This window comes from Camelina sativa, chromosome 11, assembly GCF_000633955.1.
Source record: "Camelina sativa cultivar DH55 chromosome 11, Cs, whole genome shotgun sequence".
NCBI lineage: Eukaryota > Viridiplantae > Streptophyta > Magnoliopsida > Brassicales > Brassicaceae > Camelina > Camelina sativa.
The window spans coordinates 5,668,008-5,686,372 of NC_025695.1; the positions used below are offsets into that span (position 1 = coordinate 5,668,008).

An 18,365-nucleotide genomic window follows, 5' to 3' on the forward strand; every position below is an offset into this window, starting at 1 on the left:
AGAGATGTTGATATGCAAATGTAGACAAACAATGGTGTCCCACGTAAATTCGAGTGTCCTAAAGAATAAAATCACAAAGTCCCAACAAAACAACACAAACCCAACTGTAAGTCACATTCACAAACCCTAAACTAGACCCTCATGTTCCCTTTTGCTTTTACTAGTTTACTTATCAATTTCTTTTCAAAGACAACATTACAAATTTACAAGGAAAAATGATTACCAGCTAGTTGAAGTATACGCCAACACATGACCACACATACAAACAATATAAATGTTCCGTTAACTACGTGAACTATTGTTATCACATAAGGACATCTATAAACAAACATAGGTTATGTGTACAACACCATAAACATTAAATTTTGGCTGGAATTCGCTGTTGACCAGTGTTGACCGGCGTTGACCAGAAAAAAATATTCAATTTTTTTTTTCCTAAAAATATTTTTTTTGTTTTTATATATTTTTATAAATAAATAAAAAAGATGAAATGATTTATATAATTTACAAAAACAAAATATAACAACAAAAAATATAAGAAAATTATGTCCCAAAAAAAATCAAAAATTTTATGACAAACAAAATTTGTGGTATATCTAGTAACTAATTTTGTTAATACAGAAAATATACCAAAAATCATACGATAAAACTGTGAAGTGACCTTAGTGCAGTGGCAGAAGGTAAGTCCATTTGTAGAAGGCACCATCACACCCGGGATCGAGTCCCGGCTCCTACGAATGTAGGAATTTGGCTACTGGACCGGCCAGTTGTGATCCAATGGTTGACAAAAAAAAATAATAATAATATGATAAAACTATACCACCAAAATTTTATATGTAGTAGATTTTTTATAAAACTATAACAAATATATACCTTTCCGTTTTAAAAATCATTTTTTGTTTTGTATTTTCAAAGATAGGGGTTTTAAATATTTTTTTCTTTTTTACTTATTTATAAGATTATGTCATTTGAAATATATCCAAGGCATTGCCAACTATTTTTTTTTTTAATAGATCAACCTTTGATTTTACAAAATCAACTTTTGTTTTTTAACTATCTTCTTGATATATGTCTTTCATGTAAATAAATAGAATTTTCATTATTTTCTTCCTTTGTTTTTCTTATTAAAAACAAAGAAATAGTTGGTAATGTCTTGGATATATTTCAAATGACATAATCATATGAATAAGTAAAAAGAAACAAAAAAAATTTAAAACCCCCACCTTTAAAAATACAAAATAAAAAGGTATATATTTGTTATAGTTTTATGAAACAATTTACTACACATAAAATTTTGGTGGTATAGTTTTATTATATTATTTTTTTCTGTATTAACAATATTAGTTACTAGATATATCATAAATTTTGTTTGTCATATAACTTTTAATTTTTTTGGTATATAATTTTCTTGTATTTTTTGTTGTATAACTTTTTGTTCTTATTTTGTTTTTGTAAAGAAATTATATAAATTATTTAATTTTTTTTATTTATTTATCAAAAGTACATAAAAACAAAAAAGTATTATTAAGAAAAAAGAAAAAAAAAATTTTTTTGAAAATTTTTTTTGGTGAATGCTGGTCAACGCCGGATTCCGGCCAAAATTTGATGTTTATGGTGTTGTACACATAACCTAACCTATGTTTGTTTATGAATATCCTTATGCTTATGTAATAACAATAGTTCACATAGTTAACAAGATATTTATATTGTTTGTATATATGGTCATGTTAGTTAGTAATCATTTTTCCAATTTACAATGATCATTATCCTTTGCGTTAATCTTAAATATAATGAAAAAACAGTTCCTTATCCTTTTGCGTTTTACCATTCAGATATCTTTGGACGTTTGTAAATTTCGAAAGATCTCTCATCTCTGACATAAATTAAAAAAACTTAGTTTGATGCAACTAGAGAAACCACATGTAGACGACACAAAGTAATATTTAGAAACCCCCTTCGAGCTGAACACTAGAACCAATCAATAAAACAAAACATCTTACTAGATTGAACCAATCCAGCTAGATGATCTGTTCTTGGCTGTCTCGTAAAAACTTACCCTCTTTTGGTATTTAATTTTAAATTTTTTAACTATTTCTTGTCGTTTGTGGTGTTTTCTCGTTGTACTTGTTTGTCCGATTCATTTAGCGTAAGAGTAATAACCTATCCATTTCTATGGTACCGTCCTTTATATTCTCTTTTCATCATTCTTCACCATTCAAGCTTTCAACCTTTTGCTCAATAAAATATTAAAAAAAAAAAAAAAAAGTATTCTCACATTCCTACACAAGAAAAAGACACACAAAAAACGCTCTCAGGCACTATTCTCGAGACAAACAAAATCTCAAACTTCTCTGATGCCGGTGAAGCTCATATTCGCCGGCGTCGGACGATTTCTTCCTTTCATAAGACTTCTCTTTTTCTCTCGCTCTATCAGATTAGTCTTTTCCACCGTTTGATTTCGTCATCGGTGAGATCTTTTCCTTTTCAGTGCCTTTGCATCTCTCTTAGCCACTGCGAGGTAGTTTACGACGATCTTGTGGTTTCCCGGATCTGGCACTTTTATATCTTAGGCAAGCTCTCCTGTATTTCGGTGGTTGTCTTTGGGTCAGATCTATTCTCGAAGACAATCCAAAAGAGCGATTTTGTTGCTTTCGTTGTTCCGACTCTCTCGATATCCCGCCTCTTTTGGCTGTAGCGGCAGTTCTCAAGACTCATGGTTTTGCTCCTTTGTCTTGGCTCTCGTAGTTCGCTTGACTCTCCCTGGATCAGATCCTTTCTCGGTCCATAGCCGAAGACCTATTTTGTTGTGTCTACACCTTTATCTTATCGAAGTTTTCCCTTTTGATGTTTATCATGCCCAACCTGGGAGCTTGTGGTTTCCTCTGTGTTTTGCGGCCAAAGATTCAACCACTAACACTTGTTATCAGACAAAGCGATATCTCATGGTGGTCGTGGTTCCTCCTAGCCTGGTTGGCTTCTCGGAGTGGTCTGAGTTATTGACTGACGTAACCGGGGTTTCTGTGCTCGTAACCGGAGGTTCATGGCTCGAGAAAGCCACCGCAGAAACAAGATTGCTCCGACAGCTACAGTCTCCTCCACCGGTGGAAATACTCCAACCATATCTACTTCTGGAATCTTTTTTCACCTTCCGCTGGCTAACTTTGCCACCGGTGAGAACTCTTCCATGCCTCCAAGCTCTCTGACTTCTCATCTTCTGCCTCTCCGTGATGGAAACTGTGTCGAAGATGAAGCTACTAATGTCACCTTCCGATCTGCTTCAATTCCCAGATCGAGTTTATTACCTCTTTGGATCTGCCATGGGTCGCTTGCCCCGTCATTTATCTCGTTTGCTCGTCCAGATCCAACGAATTCACAAATCGCGAGAAGAGTCCCTTCCCAGTCGCAGCTGGGACCTACCCCAGGCCGGAATTTTTCACCGGCGCTCGTTGCTGTGTCATCGTTTAGCCGCTGCATCCGCTGGTTTGCTTCTAAGACTCTTAGCCGAGGAAGAAGAGTCGACAAAATTGAGATGGACCAATTTCTCTCTTTCTGGTTTTTGGGCCAGACTTTAGTCTTCCCCTTATTGGCCCAGTCTTGCACAGAAAAATTCCTAAAAAATATGGATCAATTTCTGTTATCACGGTTTTGGAAGGAGTGCTTCTTTTTCTTGTTAATGGCCTCGACAACGCCAGAAAAATCAGGATTCTATTTAGCTTTAATTATGAATAAGACCATGAATATGCAAATTGTACAAATTATTTGGCACAATTTAAATGTACAATCCTCATGGGAGAGACATATTTTGCGTTCCTCCTCTCACAAGGAGAGAAATGCCTCTATGGCTGACCCCAACTTATGGACTATTTTTGGTCCATTAATCTTGAAAGATCCAAAAGCTAATTGTTCCAATGGAGATACTTTAATTTCCTCATTTAATGAGAGTCATTTCACAAAAACTTTCTATAAAGAGAGATATTTTTCAAACTTTGGTTGGTGTTGTTGTCTCTCTTGTTCTTCCCTCATCTCGACTCCCTTGTCTACACGGTTTCTTCTTGATCCCTGCTCTTTGCTATCTACTCGATTTAGATCGTTCAACGTGGTGTAACAAGGTGACTTTATTTTAGACCCTTTTTTCGGCACTCGACTCTTGGGAACTTGTTCCCAACCTACATGCTGCCTCCCTTTTCAGGGAGCTGAAGATTCATCATCTTTAGTGCGAGTTAGGTTTTTAAAAACCCGATGGAATCTTTGTATTCCAGTGTGGCAATTTGTCGTTCTGCGGCCAGTGATTTGGTCTTGGTCAGCCTCCCGTCACTTTATGTGGCATTTCTACTTGGTGGATCTCACTATCTTTATGGTTTTAGTACCTCTTTATCTTTATTTTAGTTGTTTGTACCTAGGCTTTCAAGCTTGCTATCTCTTATGTTGTAGCTTGATCCGGATGTTGTTCGCTTGTTTAAGCAACATACCGTGGTTTTCTATCCTCTTATGTAAGTTAGTTGATTGTATCATGCTCCCTTTAGAAGTGAGTACCAAAAACCTTTTAACTTTGTTGACAAAAAAAAATATATATATATAAAAAAAAAGTGAATTTCTATTTTTTTTAAATAAACTTATCATATTGTTGGACAAAAGAAAAAAGTCGAATAGTATCCGACGTGAGATTTACATGTCACATAACCATTACCCCTCTCGGCAGTCCCATTCACTCGATAACTTGTAATTGATTTTGTAAGCCTATAAAACCATAGACCTACGAAATAATTGAGTAATAGTACTCCTACTTGCTTACATTATTTGCACCATACACAACAAAATAAATGGTAATACATATCCGCAAATATCAAAACAAGAAAGAAAAAAAGTAAGACTCCTCCAATTGCTTATAAATTGAGGTGAGCACTTATTTCATATTTCAATAAATTCCACCCAACGTCACTCTCTTCTCTTCTCTCAAAAGCCTCAAACTAAACAATTTTTCCCTCCCAAATCTCAAGAACAATAAGTTCAAAAAACCACACTCTTATTTCTATAATTAAGCTAAACCCACTTCTCAATTTCTCTAACTTCTCCCTAAAGATCAAAACTTTACTCTGTTCCTTTTAAAAAAACCAATCTTTTTTTTTTTTTGCTCTGTAAAAAAAAACAGAGTAAGAAGAGATGAGGATGAGTGATTATTGGACAACAATGGCTTCCCTAGTTGGTATGTTAGCCTTTTGTCAAACAATCCTTCAGCTCGTGTTCCCGCCGGAGCTCCGACTAGCTTTCCTCCACGTCTTGACGCGCCTCCGCCACGTGTTATCTTCCCACACCTACTTCGATATAACAGAGATTGACGGCGTCAACACCAACGAGCTCTACAACGCCGTTCAGCTATACCTCAGCTCTTCCGTCACCGTCAACGGCGCCGTTTCCAGCAGAAACAACAACACACGTATCAGCTTAACACGTGTCCCTAACTCGAGCTCCGTCACTTTTGGCCTCTCCAACAACGACAGAATCACCGACGTCTTTAACGGCGTCACTGTCTTATGGGAACACGTCGTTGTCCAACGCCAAGTACAGAGCTTCTCCTGGAGACCAATGCCGGAAGAGAAACGAGGGTTTACGTTACAGATCAACAAGAGAGACAAAGACCTTGTCTTAGATTCTTACCTCGATTACATTGTCGGGAAATCAGAGGAGATACGCCGGAGAAACGAGGAGAGGCTTCTTTACACGAACTCGAGAGGCGTCTCGCTCGATGTGAGAAGCCATCCATGGGATTCTGTGAGGTTCAAGCATCCGAGCACGTTCGATACTCTTGCTATGGATCCTGAGAAGAAGAAACGGATCATGGAGGATCTAAGAGAGTTTGCGAGCGGACAAGGGTTTTATCAGAAGACCGGAAGGGCTTGGAAACGAGGTTACTTGTTGTATGGACCACCTGGAACTGGCAAGTCGAGTTTGATCGCTGCAATGGCGAATTATCTTGGATACGATATCTACGATCTTGAACTCACTGAGGTTCAGAACAACTCTGTATTGAGGAAGCTGTTGATGAAGACTAGCTCTAAGTCGATCATTGTTATCGAGGATATTGATTGTTCGATCAATTTGACGAAACTAGGGAAGAACAAGAAGAAGAATGGGAGCTATGAGTATGACCCTGGTTTAATAAACGGGTCGGGTTTGGAAGAACCGGGAAGCTCGGTGACTCTCTCGGGGTTGTTGAACTTCACTGATGGGCTTTGGTCTTGTTGTGGGAGTGAGAAGATCTTTGTGTTCACGACTAATCATATTGAGAAGTTAGACTCTGCTCTGTTGAGAAGTGGGAGGATGGATATGCATATTCACATGGGTTTTTGTAAGTTTCCGGCTTTGAAGATTCTGTTGAAGAATTATCTGAGGCTTGAGGAGGATGAAATTGATGGTGTCGATTTGGAGGAGATGGAGGGATGTGTGGAGGAGGCAGAGATTACGCCGGCTGATGTTAGTGAAGTGTTGATTAGGAATAGGAGTGATGCGGAGAAGGCGGTGAGAGAGCTTGTGTGTGTGTTGAAGGAGAGAGTTGTGAAGAGAAAGAAGAGTGTTGGATTGAAGAAGAAGAAAGAGGAAGGTGAAGAGGAGGAAGAAGAAGAAGCAGAGGAAGAACAAGAGAAGAGAGCTTTGGATAGTCCTAATAGAAACAGAGAGGTTTTTGGGTTTCAAGATGAAGAAGAGAAGGAGATATGAATGTAGTAGTAGGATCATTTATCTAATGGTTCATGTGTGTTTCAAAATTATTCGTTTTGTTTAGTCAAAATATTATAATATATGACATTAGTTTATATGATATGAGGTTATCCATTTTGGTGATACTCTTAAGTCTAGGCACGGCTATGATGAGATTGCTAGAAGGTTTTGTTGATAAATTAACATGAGGCCAAACCTTCAAATACAAAATTGGTTTCTAGTGGTTAATTTGGTTATGTTCACTGATGCTGCAAGGTTTGGATCTTTACATGGCAAGTTATTTGTGAGCTTCTGTAGGATTGAATTATCAATGGCCTACCATTTTTTTTTTTGTTTTAGTACTTGTTTTCTCTCATACTTGTGTTCTCATACTTGACTCTAAATGCAGCTAAAAAACCAATATGGCTTTTGGTGGAAGAGGAGATAATAGAGAATTGACGTGTGAATGTTGTAACTTTGCTAGTGTCACACCCATTTATGCATCCATGTCACAAACCTCACCAGTAAGTTTTTAAAATTTTGTTTAGGAAACCAATTTAATTGACAAGTGACATTAAAAGAATCATCACATCAAAACAGTTCGACATCAAACTTATAAAAAGTAACCTGATAAATCAATCCATCAATTGTAATTCCTTGTTATATATATGCATTACAATCTTGACCGGTGAAAGATTGTTGACTTTTGACAATGTAGTAATGAAGTGAAATCCTATCAAAGTGGTTGGTATCAGAAAAAAGGTGTTGTTATATATTATGGCCCAATCTCTGAAATCCCACATTCCCAAATTTTAGATTCCATAATAATAAGAATTTGGGAATCTCAATCACCTCAAATGAACCACCAGTTAATGTCAAGAACCGGTCTTGGCAACTATATCATGGACATGGTAGTGGTTAGTTAGTTAAGAGGACTTAAACCACCAAAATTAAGGTTGTGATTTTTTTTTCTTTCTGAGAGGTGAGAATTAATAGTGATGATTCCAAGTTTGTTTTTTGGAAATTTGTTAGTCATATATTAATGTCAATTAAATTAGTTTAACTATGCGTTACATATGCCACTCTAAATAACTATTTCATACTACTCTATTCATTATTTAAATCAAATGCTAATTAAATATATAGACAATAAAAAACACGAAGCATGACTCATTAGCATTTGACTTGATTAAAAGTAGTAGTAGTATAATAATGAGTTGGCGAACAGAGTTGATGTTGCGGCCCAACAACAACAACACGGGACATTCTTGATGTTTTTCTTTGTTCTTCGCAGTAATCTCCTGCGGCTAAGACCATCTTAACATATATTCTTTTCCATTAGAGGTATGCCACGTATGAAATAAGGTGGATTAGTGGAGGCCTCTTTATTATTATTATTGTATCCATTAAACGTTTTATTAGTTAAAAAAAAACGTAAAGCTGGGAAAATAAAAATTCCTTCTTTCCTGCAGAAGCAAAAGAAGAGGAAGAAGGGAAGAGAAGGGGAGCAGAGAATCTATTAATTTGGATTTTAATCAGAGAGAATCTATTCCGACGAAGATTTTGCAGATTGGTTTGGTCTTAATTGAGAGAGAGAGAGAGAGGGGGTTTTGGTGTGGGAGAGATGATGGTTGCTAATAGTTTCGATCTATGGCAAAAGGATGTTTTTTTCTCCGCAGCTGAGGAGGTTCAAGAATCTGCTGATATGTAATGTTTTTTCTATCTCAACTTGTTTCTTCTTCTTCTTCTTCTTCTTCTTCTTCTTCTTCTGCTTAGTCGGAATTTAATTGAGAAATAGGGGTTTTTGAGTTTGATGCTTCTCTGTTTCTTGTAATTCGTATTTTTTCTTCTTCTTGTGATTGGTTTGGCTCTTCTAGCATGATCTAAGTGAGGGGCTTTTGTGGCAAATAGGTAATGAATTGAGATATCTAATTCGCAAAGTTTTATCCTTTTTCTAGAATGGAGTCTTCGTATAGGTTGTGGATTAAAGAGAAGAGACAAGGTCCACGAGTATCTTTAGATTCAGACGAGCTCTGCAAAGAACTCCAAGCAGCTTTGAGCACTGCTAAATGGCAGGTATATATAAATAATGTTCTTTCATGGTATGTTGTTTGTGAAACTTCTGTCAAGTTTTGTGATTTTGGTTTATGTTGTTGTAAACTTGATTCAGTTGGAAGAGTTTGAGAGAGCTGTAAGGTTGAGCCATGGAAATTGTCGAGATGACACTACGTTAACTAGGCATAAACAGTTTGTCACCGCTATTGAAAACCAGATTTATCGAGTAGAATCTTCTTTGCAAGAAGCGTTAAGCGAGAATGGGAAACAACCTTTGCGTTGGGTTGATCTTAACAAAGAAGAGCGTGATGATCTTGCTATGTTTCTATCTGGATCTTCTCAGACGTCAGATAGTTTAAACAGTGATAGCATCAACTTGAGAGATTCCTCGACGAGTTCCATGGCTGAGATGAATGGTAGAAGAGATTGTGTGATAGACATTGACGAGAGAGGAAGTCCTGAAAGTGCTGATGATATAATCCGTTTGCAAGCAGATAAAAAAGCTGGTACAAGAAGAACTTGGAGTTCACCAAATGTTCCTAATATCAGTGCGTTGAGGATTAACGTTCCTGGTAATGTGAAAGAAGAAGAGAGGAAGAGATTTTTGTCACAGATTGAAGCCACTCCTAAAGAAAAAAGAACCAAACCTCTGTTTTGGTTGCAGAGATGTCGTGATTTTAACCAGGTAAGCTTCCAAGATTAGGTCATCTCTACACGACTATGTCAGATCGTAAAGTCTTAAACTGTTTCTTATTGTGCAGCTCTTTGACAGAGTCAGTCTTTATCAAAGACGTTTTCGCGTTCCATTTAGCCGCCCGATTCAGCTCATTCTTTCCTTTATGCTAATCTTGTTTCTTCTGAGTGAGTCCCTCTTCTCTTGGTTGCTCATGAGTTATGCCACACTATTGTTTTCCATCAGTTTCTTTTAACAGAATCAGTTTCCTTTGTTTTCCTCCCTTGCAGTACCGTTTCGAGTTTATTCATCTTGAGAACCTAAACAATGGTTTCGGAAATACTCTCAAGAAAAAATTGACAGGTGAATGATATTTCAGAATCGAAAATCATAACTCCAAGTTTTCTAAAACAATGTTTATATTAAACGTTACATCCTTCTTGTGGATCTTGCAGGTTTTGTTTCACAAATTCTTGCGTACACACGTTAGATGATGCTACATGATTGATTCAACATCCCTCAAGAAGGAAGAGAGGGTTAAATAAAGCTTTGTCACAAAGATTCAAAGAAGGACAAGTCTGCTTTATTACTCTCTCTTATCCAAAGGGAAACATATAGGGGACATGTAAATTTGTAAGATACAATTTGTAAAACTTGAAGCTACGGTTTAGACGTGTACCTGTAGAAAACCAAAAATGCGTGTTGTGTTCAATGATATCTCCAGTGTTTGTTTGCCTCTCAGATATTATTTTAGAACAAAAACATTCTTTTGTCCCCTTTCACTTACTTCACAAGTCTTTTGTTCGAAATCATTGTTGTTGTCTTACCTTATTTTTTAAAAAAATGCTCATTGTAGTTGACGTGTCAATTTCTTTCATCACTACGTTCAAATCTTAAATGTCACAGCTCAAACGTATCATCAATTTAAAGTCAATTCTAGTGAAAACAATCCGGACAACAACAATACTGTCAATACACATTATTAAGAACTCTGAAATCAAAAAAAAAAAAAAAAAATCTTCACCTATTGCAAGTATAAACTCAATAAAAATCTTTATAAAGTTGTACACTATATAGACACATGAATATGGTGAAATTGATTTGTAAAGAAAGAAAAAAAAGTATAATGATTATAAATCTAGAAATCTTTGGACAAAAAGAAAGGTGCATGTCACAGTCTCTTAAGATGGAATTTGATCACATACCAATTATCAACCATGAATTTCAAAACACAAATAAATGCTAAAAAAGATATAATAACTTCCTGTCTAAATCATATAAAATCGACAAGTCCCATAGGAAAAAGTAAAGTAATAAATATTTTTCATATCCTTCTCGTGCCTCTTTCGATCATCATTCATTCATTCCTCACCTAACCAATTAAATTTCAAAAATAACAACGTACTCGTATGTAAAAAATATGCTTTGGAATATTCAAACAAATGAGCTGAAAATAAAAAACAACAACAAAAAAAAAGAAATCATAAAGAAAAGAAAAAGTTGTGACGACGGATATGTTTATGGTCCAAAGACTCCAAACTCCAAACTATTATCGATTCACCAAATAAATTACAATAATCGACATTCTTTCACAAAAATAAATTAGAATATCGATGAAACTTATACTAAAATAACGATCCTGTCCTTTCTAAATCAACAGCAAAGCAATTTTTAGTAGGGATAATATAGTAATATTAAGGATGTGGCACCCAAAACGGCGCCGTAGCTGCCACGCTTGTAGGCTCCTTGCAACTTAAAGCGTTGAGAAACCTCCAAGAAGGAGACGGTGACGGCGATCGAGATCTACGAGTTTTCCGGTTAGTAGGTGACGGGAATATAACCGATGGAATGTTCCTACGACTCTGACGGTTCTTGATATCCTTGAGTTCAATCTCCGGTGGGAACTTAACCATTCCAAACATGATCACATACCATCTCCTTGGTCTTACACTTTTTCCACTTCCAGAGGACGCCGGCTCAGCCTTTGCAGTGTTTTTGGCCGGCGAACTACTTGTCGGTGGAGAATGTACGGTGTTTGGGCCACGTGAGAGCTTGCGGTAATCTAAAGAACGGCTTGTCCTCATAGGTCCGGCATTGTCAAGACGTGCCACGGTATTACTTCCGGGACGGTTAAGCTTATGGCCTTGTATCGCGGATAAGGACTCGGACCGTGCGCGAATTCGAGGGCTAATGTGTTCAGGAGGCGAAAAGAGGACATTTTGGTAGTTTAAAGGGATGAGTTTGCCGCCGAAGATTATGTTTTCTGCCGGAGAAACGTCGTAGGAGGTTGAGGTAAGAAACTCAAAAAGCTCGGTCGATGGTTCACGGTGTTCTTCGGTGGTGATTGGGGTGGCGGTGGGATTGATGTTTCCGGCGTTGAGGGGAAGATCTCGGAGAGATAGTGCTTCTTCTTTTTCTTCTTCTTGACAATATTGAAATGGTTTTGTGAGTTTAGTAGGGTTTTGGAGATTAGTGTTTTTGGAAGTATCCATGTCTTTCAGGGAGAGAGAGGGAGAGAGAAAGACAATGAAGATATTGAAAGTAAGTATTAAGTTTTTGTCATCATACATATATATACATGGCCTTCTAGAAGGGTCAAATACTTTTACAAGAACTTAAAGTGGAAACTATATTGTTGAACTTAACGGGTTAGAATTCTTTTGGTGTTTGACTGTTTTCCCTATACAATACATATATTTGTAGTTTTTTAACCCGCTCCAAGTTTTGCGTTTGCCAAATTTCTCATCATCTTTCAAAATATTATTTCAGTTCTATATATGACATATTACATATATGATGGTGGTAATAACAATCTTACTGTTTTAACAACAACATATAGCATGTATATTTTCTTAACTGTTGATTCATGTTTATTTTGTTACGTACGTGGAGATGTAGGTAATATCATTCTCATACAATTACACAGTAACCAAACCAATAAATATTCATAACGTATAAGAATAGTAACTCTAGCTAGTCTTCATATATCATTGATCATTTATTCATGAATCTTTCCGATATAATGTTTATTTTCATCTCAGAAATTATATAAAAGCCGGGTCAAGAATGATAGATATAGAATTCTTCAAACACAATTAATAATGTTTGAAAAAACGAAATTTAAAATTTTCTCCATGATGTAAAACTTTGGTTGAAATGACTATATGCCTTGCACACCAAAAAATTCATACCACGATCACGAAAATTTGCATAAAACTATACACCCAACCATTAAATTAAAAAGACTTGGACAACAGCTAACCGATGTTTTGTATAAAATATAGACTCGAATTAGTATACAACTTCGAATATCATATTCGATGTTTTGACAAAAATAACTTATATAATACACTACATTCCATTCCATTAATTTATAATACAAAAAAGTCATGTGTTATTCATGTATTACATACAAACAATCAAATCATACATATAAATATGATCGACCTGCCAACACGTCTGTTTCAGTAAAAATAATTAGGGAACACAAACTATAAAAATATTGAAACAATTCTCATTTGATATATTTGTAAAGTAGGAATTCAATTAATTTTATATTAAAAGGAAAAAGGAAGAAAAAAAAAAGAAAGCCTCGACAAATAAAACTGTATGAAACATACTATTTGTGAAGATAGTCGAGACAATCAAGAGAAAGACTAATACAGTCTGACAAACTAAAAATACAAAACAAGTGCTGAGGTAAGAATCGTTGCGTGTAACTGAGGTCAGCGGAAAATGACTTTTTCCGGCTTACACTAAATATTCGTTTCCGTTATTACAAGTAGGGGTTAACACGATGATTATACTCTATAGTTTTTGATACTTTCACAAATTAATCTAGTTTTGGTATACGAAATCGACGAAGTGGAAGAGTAGTGATGATGAATGGAATTGAATTGTTTAAGAACAACACTAAAGTAAAGCAATTAGAGCCACAGGCTCCACTTTTCAACTTACATCAACTTACTCTGCAAGGCATAAGTCATAATTAAGTTACTCTATTCACATTGCTTGATCACAAAGTTTGATTTGTTTACCTTTTTTATAACATTTCTTGCGGGTGCAATGTTACTATATTACCTTTAAACGCAAAAACTTGGATGATTGACTTCGGACTCCGAAGTTCGGAGTTCACACTTAAAAGGTTATTTTTATTTTGTTCAAACATATAAAAATCACGATGTGGATAACTTTTTTTCTATTAGCATGCTGAATTTATATGCGTTTTCATTATCATAGTAAAAAAATATTGTTTTTATTTATTTATTTATGAAAATGGCCTAAGAAGATTGACAAATACACTGCACTAGATGATCCAATACAATAAAAAGGAATTTGATGGGTGGTTCACCCAATCCTTTTGTCAAATATCATATATGTGATTAACGCACGTTTTAAGTTAAATCTAATAATTATACAATTCTAATGGAATGTTATATACATAATTTAAACTATGGAATTGGAATATTGGATGGTCAGAAAGAAGAAAGCCAGCTATTATTTTATAAGGTAAGCTGACGAAATTTGATCATCACATCCAATCGCATAAAGGAAAGGTAAGCGTGACTTAAACACTGTTAAATGCAAATTCAGAACTCATAAATCATTTAAGACAATCCAGATTTCGTGCACTTATTTGCTTATACTCTCCATATACTTTCAAATATGTTTGTGGTTTATACTTCCAAAAACATGACTACATGAGCTGCTACATCCGAAATATTTAGGACTCATGTTATGAGTATTTTTTGTTGGATCGGTGAAAAGGGAAAATATGCCGCTTAATCATCACTGATCGAAGAATTATGAATGGTTGAATCGATGTATAAAACTAGGTTTGATCCCGTGGTACACCACATGGCAATTTAAAAAAAAAACTTTTGAATATATTATAAATAGATCAAGTTTCTTTGAGTTTTAATATAAATGTTACATTATTATATATGTGTGTTCTCACAGTAATTAATAAAAAGGTTAAGATAGATATTCATTATATATTAAAATAACTCAAATGTGAAATAATTTATATCCGAATATACTTGTTTGGTTACAAAAATTCTAAAACAATTTTTAAAATATATATCCAGTTATAAAAATTCAAATCACATCATATGCTAAAAAAATCTAAACTTTTATTAACTTAATGTATTAAATAGTATAAATTAGGTAGATAGATTTTAGGAAATTAATATTATCAAATAAGGAAATCATTGTGTTTGGTTGTAAGGATTGTAGAAAATTTAGTTAGGACTTGTTTGGATACAGAGATAAGAAAGGATGACACAAAAATGTACTCTAAAAATGTTAAGATAGATATGAACGATAAATCACACAGGTTAGATAATCGGAAAAAATATCAAAAAAGATTCCTAATTTTCAAATTTGGGACGAAAAAGCATAAACTTTCAAGCACGCCGTTAAATTTCCGTTAACGGAGTTAATTTTCCGTTAACAATCTCCATTTAGGCAAAGACAAGATATATAGAGTTTGTTTACTAATGTTTGTTGAAAGCATGACAAACTTTATTATATCTCGTCTTATTTTTTTAACTTATAATTTTCTCTTGTTACTTGATCTAATCTTTTCTTATTTGGTTTTTAAAGAGCAAATGTCGTCGTGAAAAATGAGCTACATACTTCTGAGTCTGACCATTCTTGCACCCATTTGGAATTTGACATTGCCGGAAGTGGACTTACGTGAGTTTTACTACTATTCAAGAATGTCTACACAGTCAGATGGTAATATTTGTGAAGAATAACATGAATGTATATTTTATATATAAGATATATAAAATTTTTTTACTAGTGTTTGTTGAAAGCATGACATGGTCCATTGGTTAAACGGAGATTGCTAAAAGAAAATTAACTCCGTTAACAAAAACTTAACGGCGTGACTGAAATGGCCAAGTCAACGAAATTTTATTATTTTATCAAAAAATCAAATTAAACTTTAGGACTAAACGACATCTCGAAAATTCATATTTTTTTCGTTTCAAATTTAAAAATTGTGGATTCTTTTGATATTTTTCCTCCTAAGTGTTTATATTTTTGAATATGGGTAACTAATGGGCCGTAATAAATTAATATTGGGCCTTGTCTGAAACTTTTTGAGGCGCCGATCTTTTTTATTTTGTTTAGTTGTTGAGGAACGAATCTGGAAACCATAAACCCTAAATCGAGAGATCGAAGAAGAAGAAGAAACCACACAAGAAGCGATTTTTCATCTTCTCAAATCTTTCGTCTCTCGTCGCTTCGTACCGCTAAATCATGGCTGTAAGTTCCCATCTCTTTCTTCTTCGTTGAGCTCAAATTTTGGAATTCCACTTGTTTAGTAGTATTAGGGCTTTCATAATCTGTGTTCCGAGCTCTTACAGCTTCGTTTTCTTCGATTCATCCTCCTCGTTCCTGTAGATTTATCTAATTAGAAGTATATATGGATCGATGGGTGTGGTTTTTAGTGTATACGATTGCGAATTTGTGAATCCTGGGTTTCGTAATTGTCTCTCTCTCTCTCTATACTTTGTGCTATATGTAATTAAGAGTTGGAACAAGAACATTGTGAAAATTTCCATCTGATACTTGAGATGCTTTGAGTTCATTCTAAATGGTATTTTGAAGATCCTGGTTTTGTTAATTGACTCCAATACTAAACTTGTTGCCATTGTTTTACATGTTATTAAGAGTATATAGTCACTGCATAGTTTCATTCCATTCTGATACTTGAGATGCTTCGAGTTCATTGGGGTAGTAGTATTTTGATGATGATCCATGTTTGTTTTGTGTTTTGCAGACCATTCCAGTTAACCCGAAACCATTCTTGAACAACTTGACTGGCAAGACTGTTATCGTTAAGCTTAAATGGGGAATGGAATACAAAGGTATCATCTATATATTTTCCTTTATGTGCTGAATTTTTTTTACAGTTTTGGTTGATCAGAGCTTTTATATCTTGTTATATAGTCTTCCCTGAATCTGTTGTTACTTTCACAGGTTTCCTCGCCTCTGTTGACTCCTACATGAACTTGCAGGTGCGGTCATTGCTCCTATCTTCAATTCTTTTAAGTTTTATAATTTGATCTCTGTACTTTTAAAACAGAGGTTGATGTTATATTTGTCAAAAACGACCTGCTTAATGTGCCTTCTATTTAAAAAGTTTTAGGGGAAGGCTGCAATCTATTAATGATATAATATAACCCACATACGTATAATAGATACATAGATCTTCATTTCATTGCAGCCATTGAGATTTTCCAAACTGTGTTTATGCAGCTGGGAAACACTGAGGAATCCATCGACGGGCAATTGACAGGAAACCTTGGAGAGATCTTGATCAGGTAAATATATATTATTACCTCATTATCTTTTACTTAGTTGTCTCCTTCAAAAATTCAGTATATGTTTCCAGCGAGAATGTGATGAATTGGACTTAGCCATTACTACTAGACCCACGCCTCTCTATCAGTTTTGTAAATTGCTTGCATTAAAATTTTTACGGCTCCGTTTGAATTAATAGTACCTAATTTTTACACACAGATGCAACAATGTCTTGTATGTCCGAGGTGTGCCAGAAGATGAAGAACTTGAAGATGCTGATCAAGACTAGCCTATGCTTTTGAGGACTTAGAAATCGATCGTCTCTGTATTTTTCAATCTTGTATTCTATGAGTTATTCAACCCATATTCGTGAGATTTGAGTGTGATGTTTTTATGAGACCTTGAAAGTAGAACGAACTTCCTGCCGTGTTCCTTTTCATTGAGATGGGATGCATCATGTAGTTTTATGAGATCTTGAAAGTAAAACGAACCAACCACATTCACAATCACATTAATGTATGCGACAAAAGGAGTTGTCAATTGCAATGTACCCGACTGTTTTGATCTATTATTGAAAAAATAAAAGAGGAAAATTTTCGGTGTTGTGTAAACAAATAAACTATATATATAGTCACTTTGATTCTGTTTCGTATAATAATTCTTCTTTTTGTTATAGTACAAGACTAACACGATTTAATATTAGAACATGCTGACGAACAGTACCACCATGAGAACGTTTGATAATGGACCATGCCATGCATGTAATAGATTAGTATTAGCAAAACGTGAAAACCAACCATCTTGTAGTACAAGACTATTTTTTTATTTTAAAAAGCGTGTGTAGTATATATGTATTTAGCCTTCGAACGTTTTTGACATTCTTATTTTTTTCGCCATTTAATTTGTATCGACCGGTACGTACATTCTTCATTTCCTTTGATGTAATTGAATCAATACTATGAATCGACAATTACAATTTTTTTTTTAAAACTAACACTAAATTTACAGTAATGTCCCGGACTTGTTACGTCCCAATGCCATAGATTGAGACTCAATAGAGATGGTTGAAAATGAAATGCAAGAAGACGGCAAAGAAGTGCATATTACCATGAAGCTTTGCGTTGTTTTACGTATTATCTATAGATCGAGGCATCAAAAGATTCAAGATTATCGTTACTGAAATCTCACAAACGGTTAAAATTCAAATAGAACAAAGGTTAAAAAGCAAAGACTTAAGCTTGCGTATTTCTAAGTCGTACGTCGATCGGTACAGGGGGTTAGTCAAAGAGTCTTGATCAGCGTCTTGAAGATCTGCATCAAGGATATACAAAAACATTTTTGCATCTATATATGTATACAAAGTCAGCAAATTAGTTCCAATATTAATGGATCTGAAAAGTTTCTAAGCAAAAACCTGTAAACCTGTTTGGTCAGCGTCTTGAAGCTCTTCATCACGGATATACAAAAAGATTGGTGCATTTACGTATACAAATTAAGTCAGCAAATTAGTGCTAATGGATCCGAAAAGTTTCAAAGCAAACCTGATTATGTTAGTCAATAAATCCATAACTAACAGAGACAAGGGGGGTTAGTCAATGAATCCATAACTAACAGAGACAAGGGGGGGGGG

General features: G+C 34.9%; 4 protein-coding genes across 4 annotated transcripts; 3 read left to right on the forward strand and 1 right to left on the reverse strand.

The window, feature by feature from the left end:
- Positions 4,909 to 6,814, forward strand: LOC104721832 (AAA-ATPase At4g30250-like). Its single transcript, XM_010439897.1, has one exon. It carries the CDS (start codon positions 5,161 to 5,163, stop codon positions 6,712 to 6,714), a length of 1,554 nt encoding a protein of 517 aa, XP_010438199.1. The 5' UTR covers positions 4,909 to 5,160; the 3' UTR covers positions 6,715 to 6,814.
- On the forward strand, positions 8,143 to 10,164 carry LOC104721833. The gene is made up of 6 exons (XM_010439898.2): positions 8,143 to 8,400; positions 8,652 to 8,769; positions 8,864 to 9,433; positions 9,510 to 9,609; positions 9,712 to 9,784; positions 9,877 to 10,164. Exons 1-5 carry the CDS (start codon positions 8,318 to 8,320, stop codon positions 9,735 to 9,737), a joined length of 897 nt encoding a protein of 298 aa, XP_010438200.1. The 5' UTR covers positions 8,143 to 8,317; the 3' UTR covers positions 9,738 to 9,784; positions 9,877 to 10,164.
- LOC104721834 lies at positions 10,952 to 12,022 on the reverse strand. The gene has a single exon (XM_010439899.2). It carries the CDS (start codon positions 11,989 to 11,991, stop codon positions 11,116 to 11,118), a length of 876 nt encoding a protein of 291 aa, XP_010438201.2. The 5' UTR covers positions 11,992 to 12,022; the 3' UTR covers positions 10,952 to 11,115.
- On the forward strand, positions 15,561 to 17,244 carry LOC104721835 (probable small nuclear ribonucleoprotein F). The gene is made up of 5 exons (XM_010439900.2): positions 15,561 to 15,694; positions 16,212 to 16,299; positions 16,412 to 16,449; positions 16,691 to 16,755; positions 16,955 to 17,244. Exons 1-5 carry the CDS (start codon positions 15,689 to 15,691, stop codon positions 17,022 to 17,024), a joined length of 267 nt encoding a protein of 88 aa, XP_010438202.1. The 5' UTR covers positions 15,561 to 15,688; the 3' UTR covers positions 17,025 to 17,244.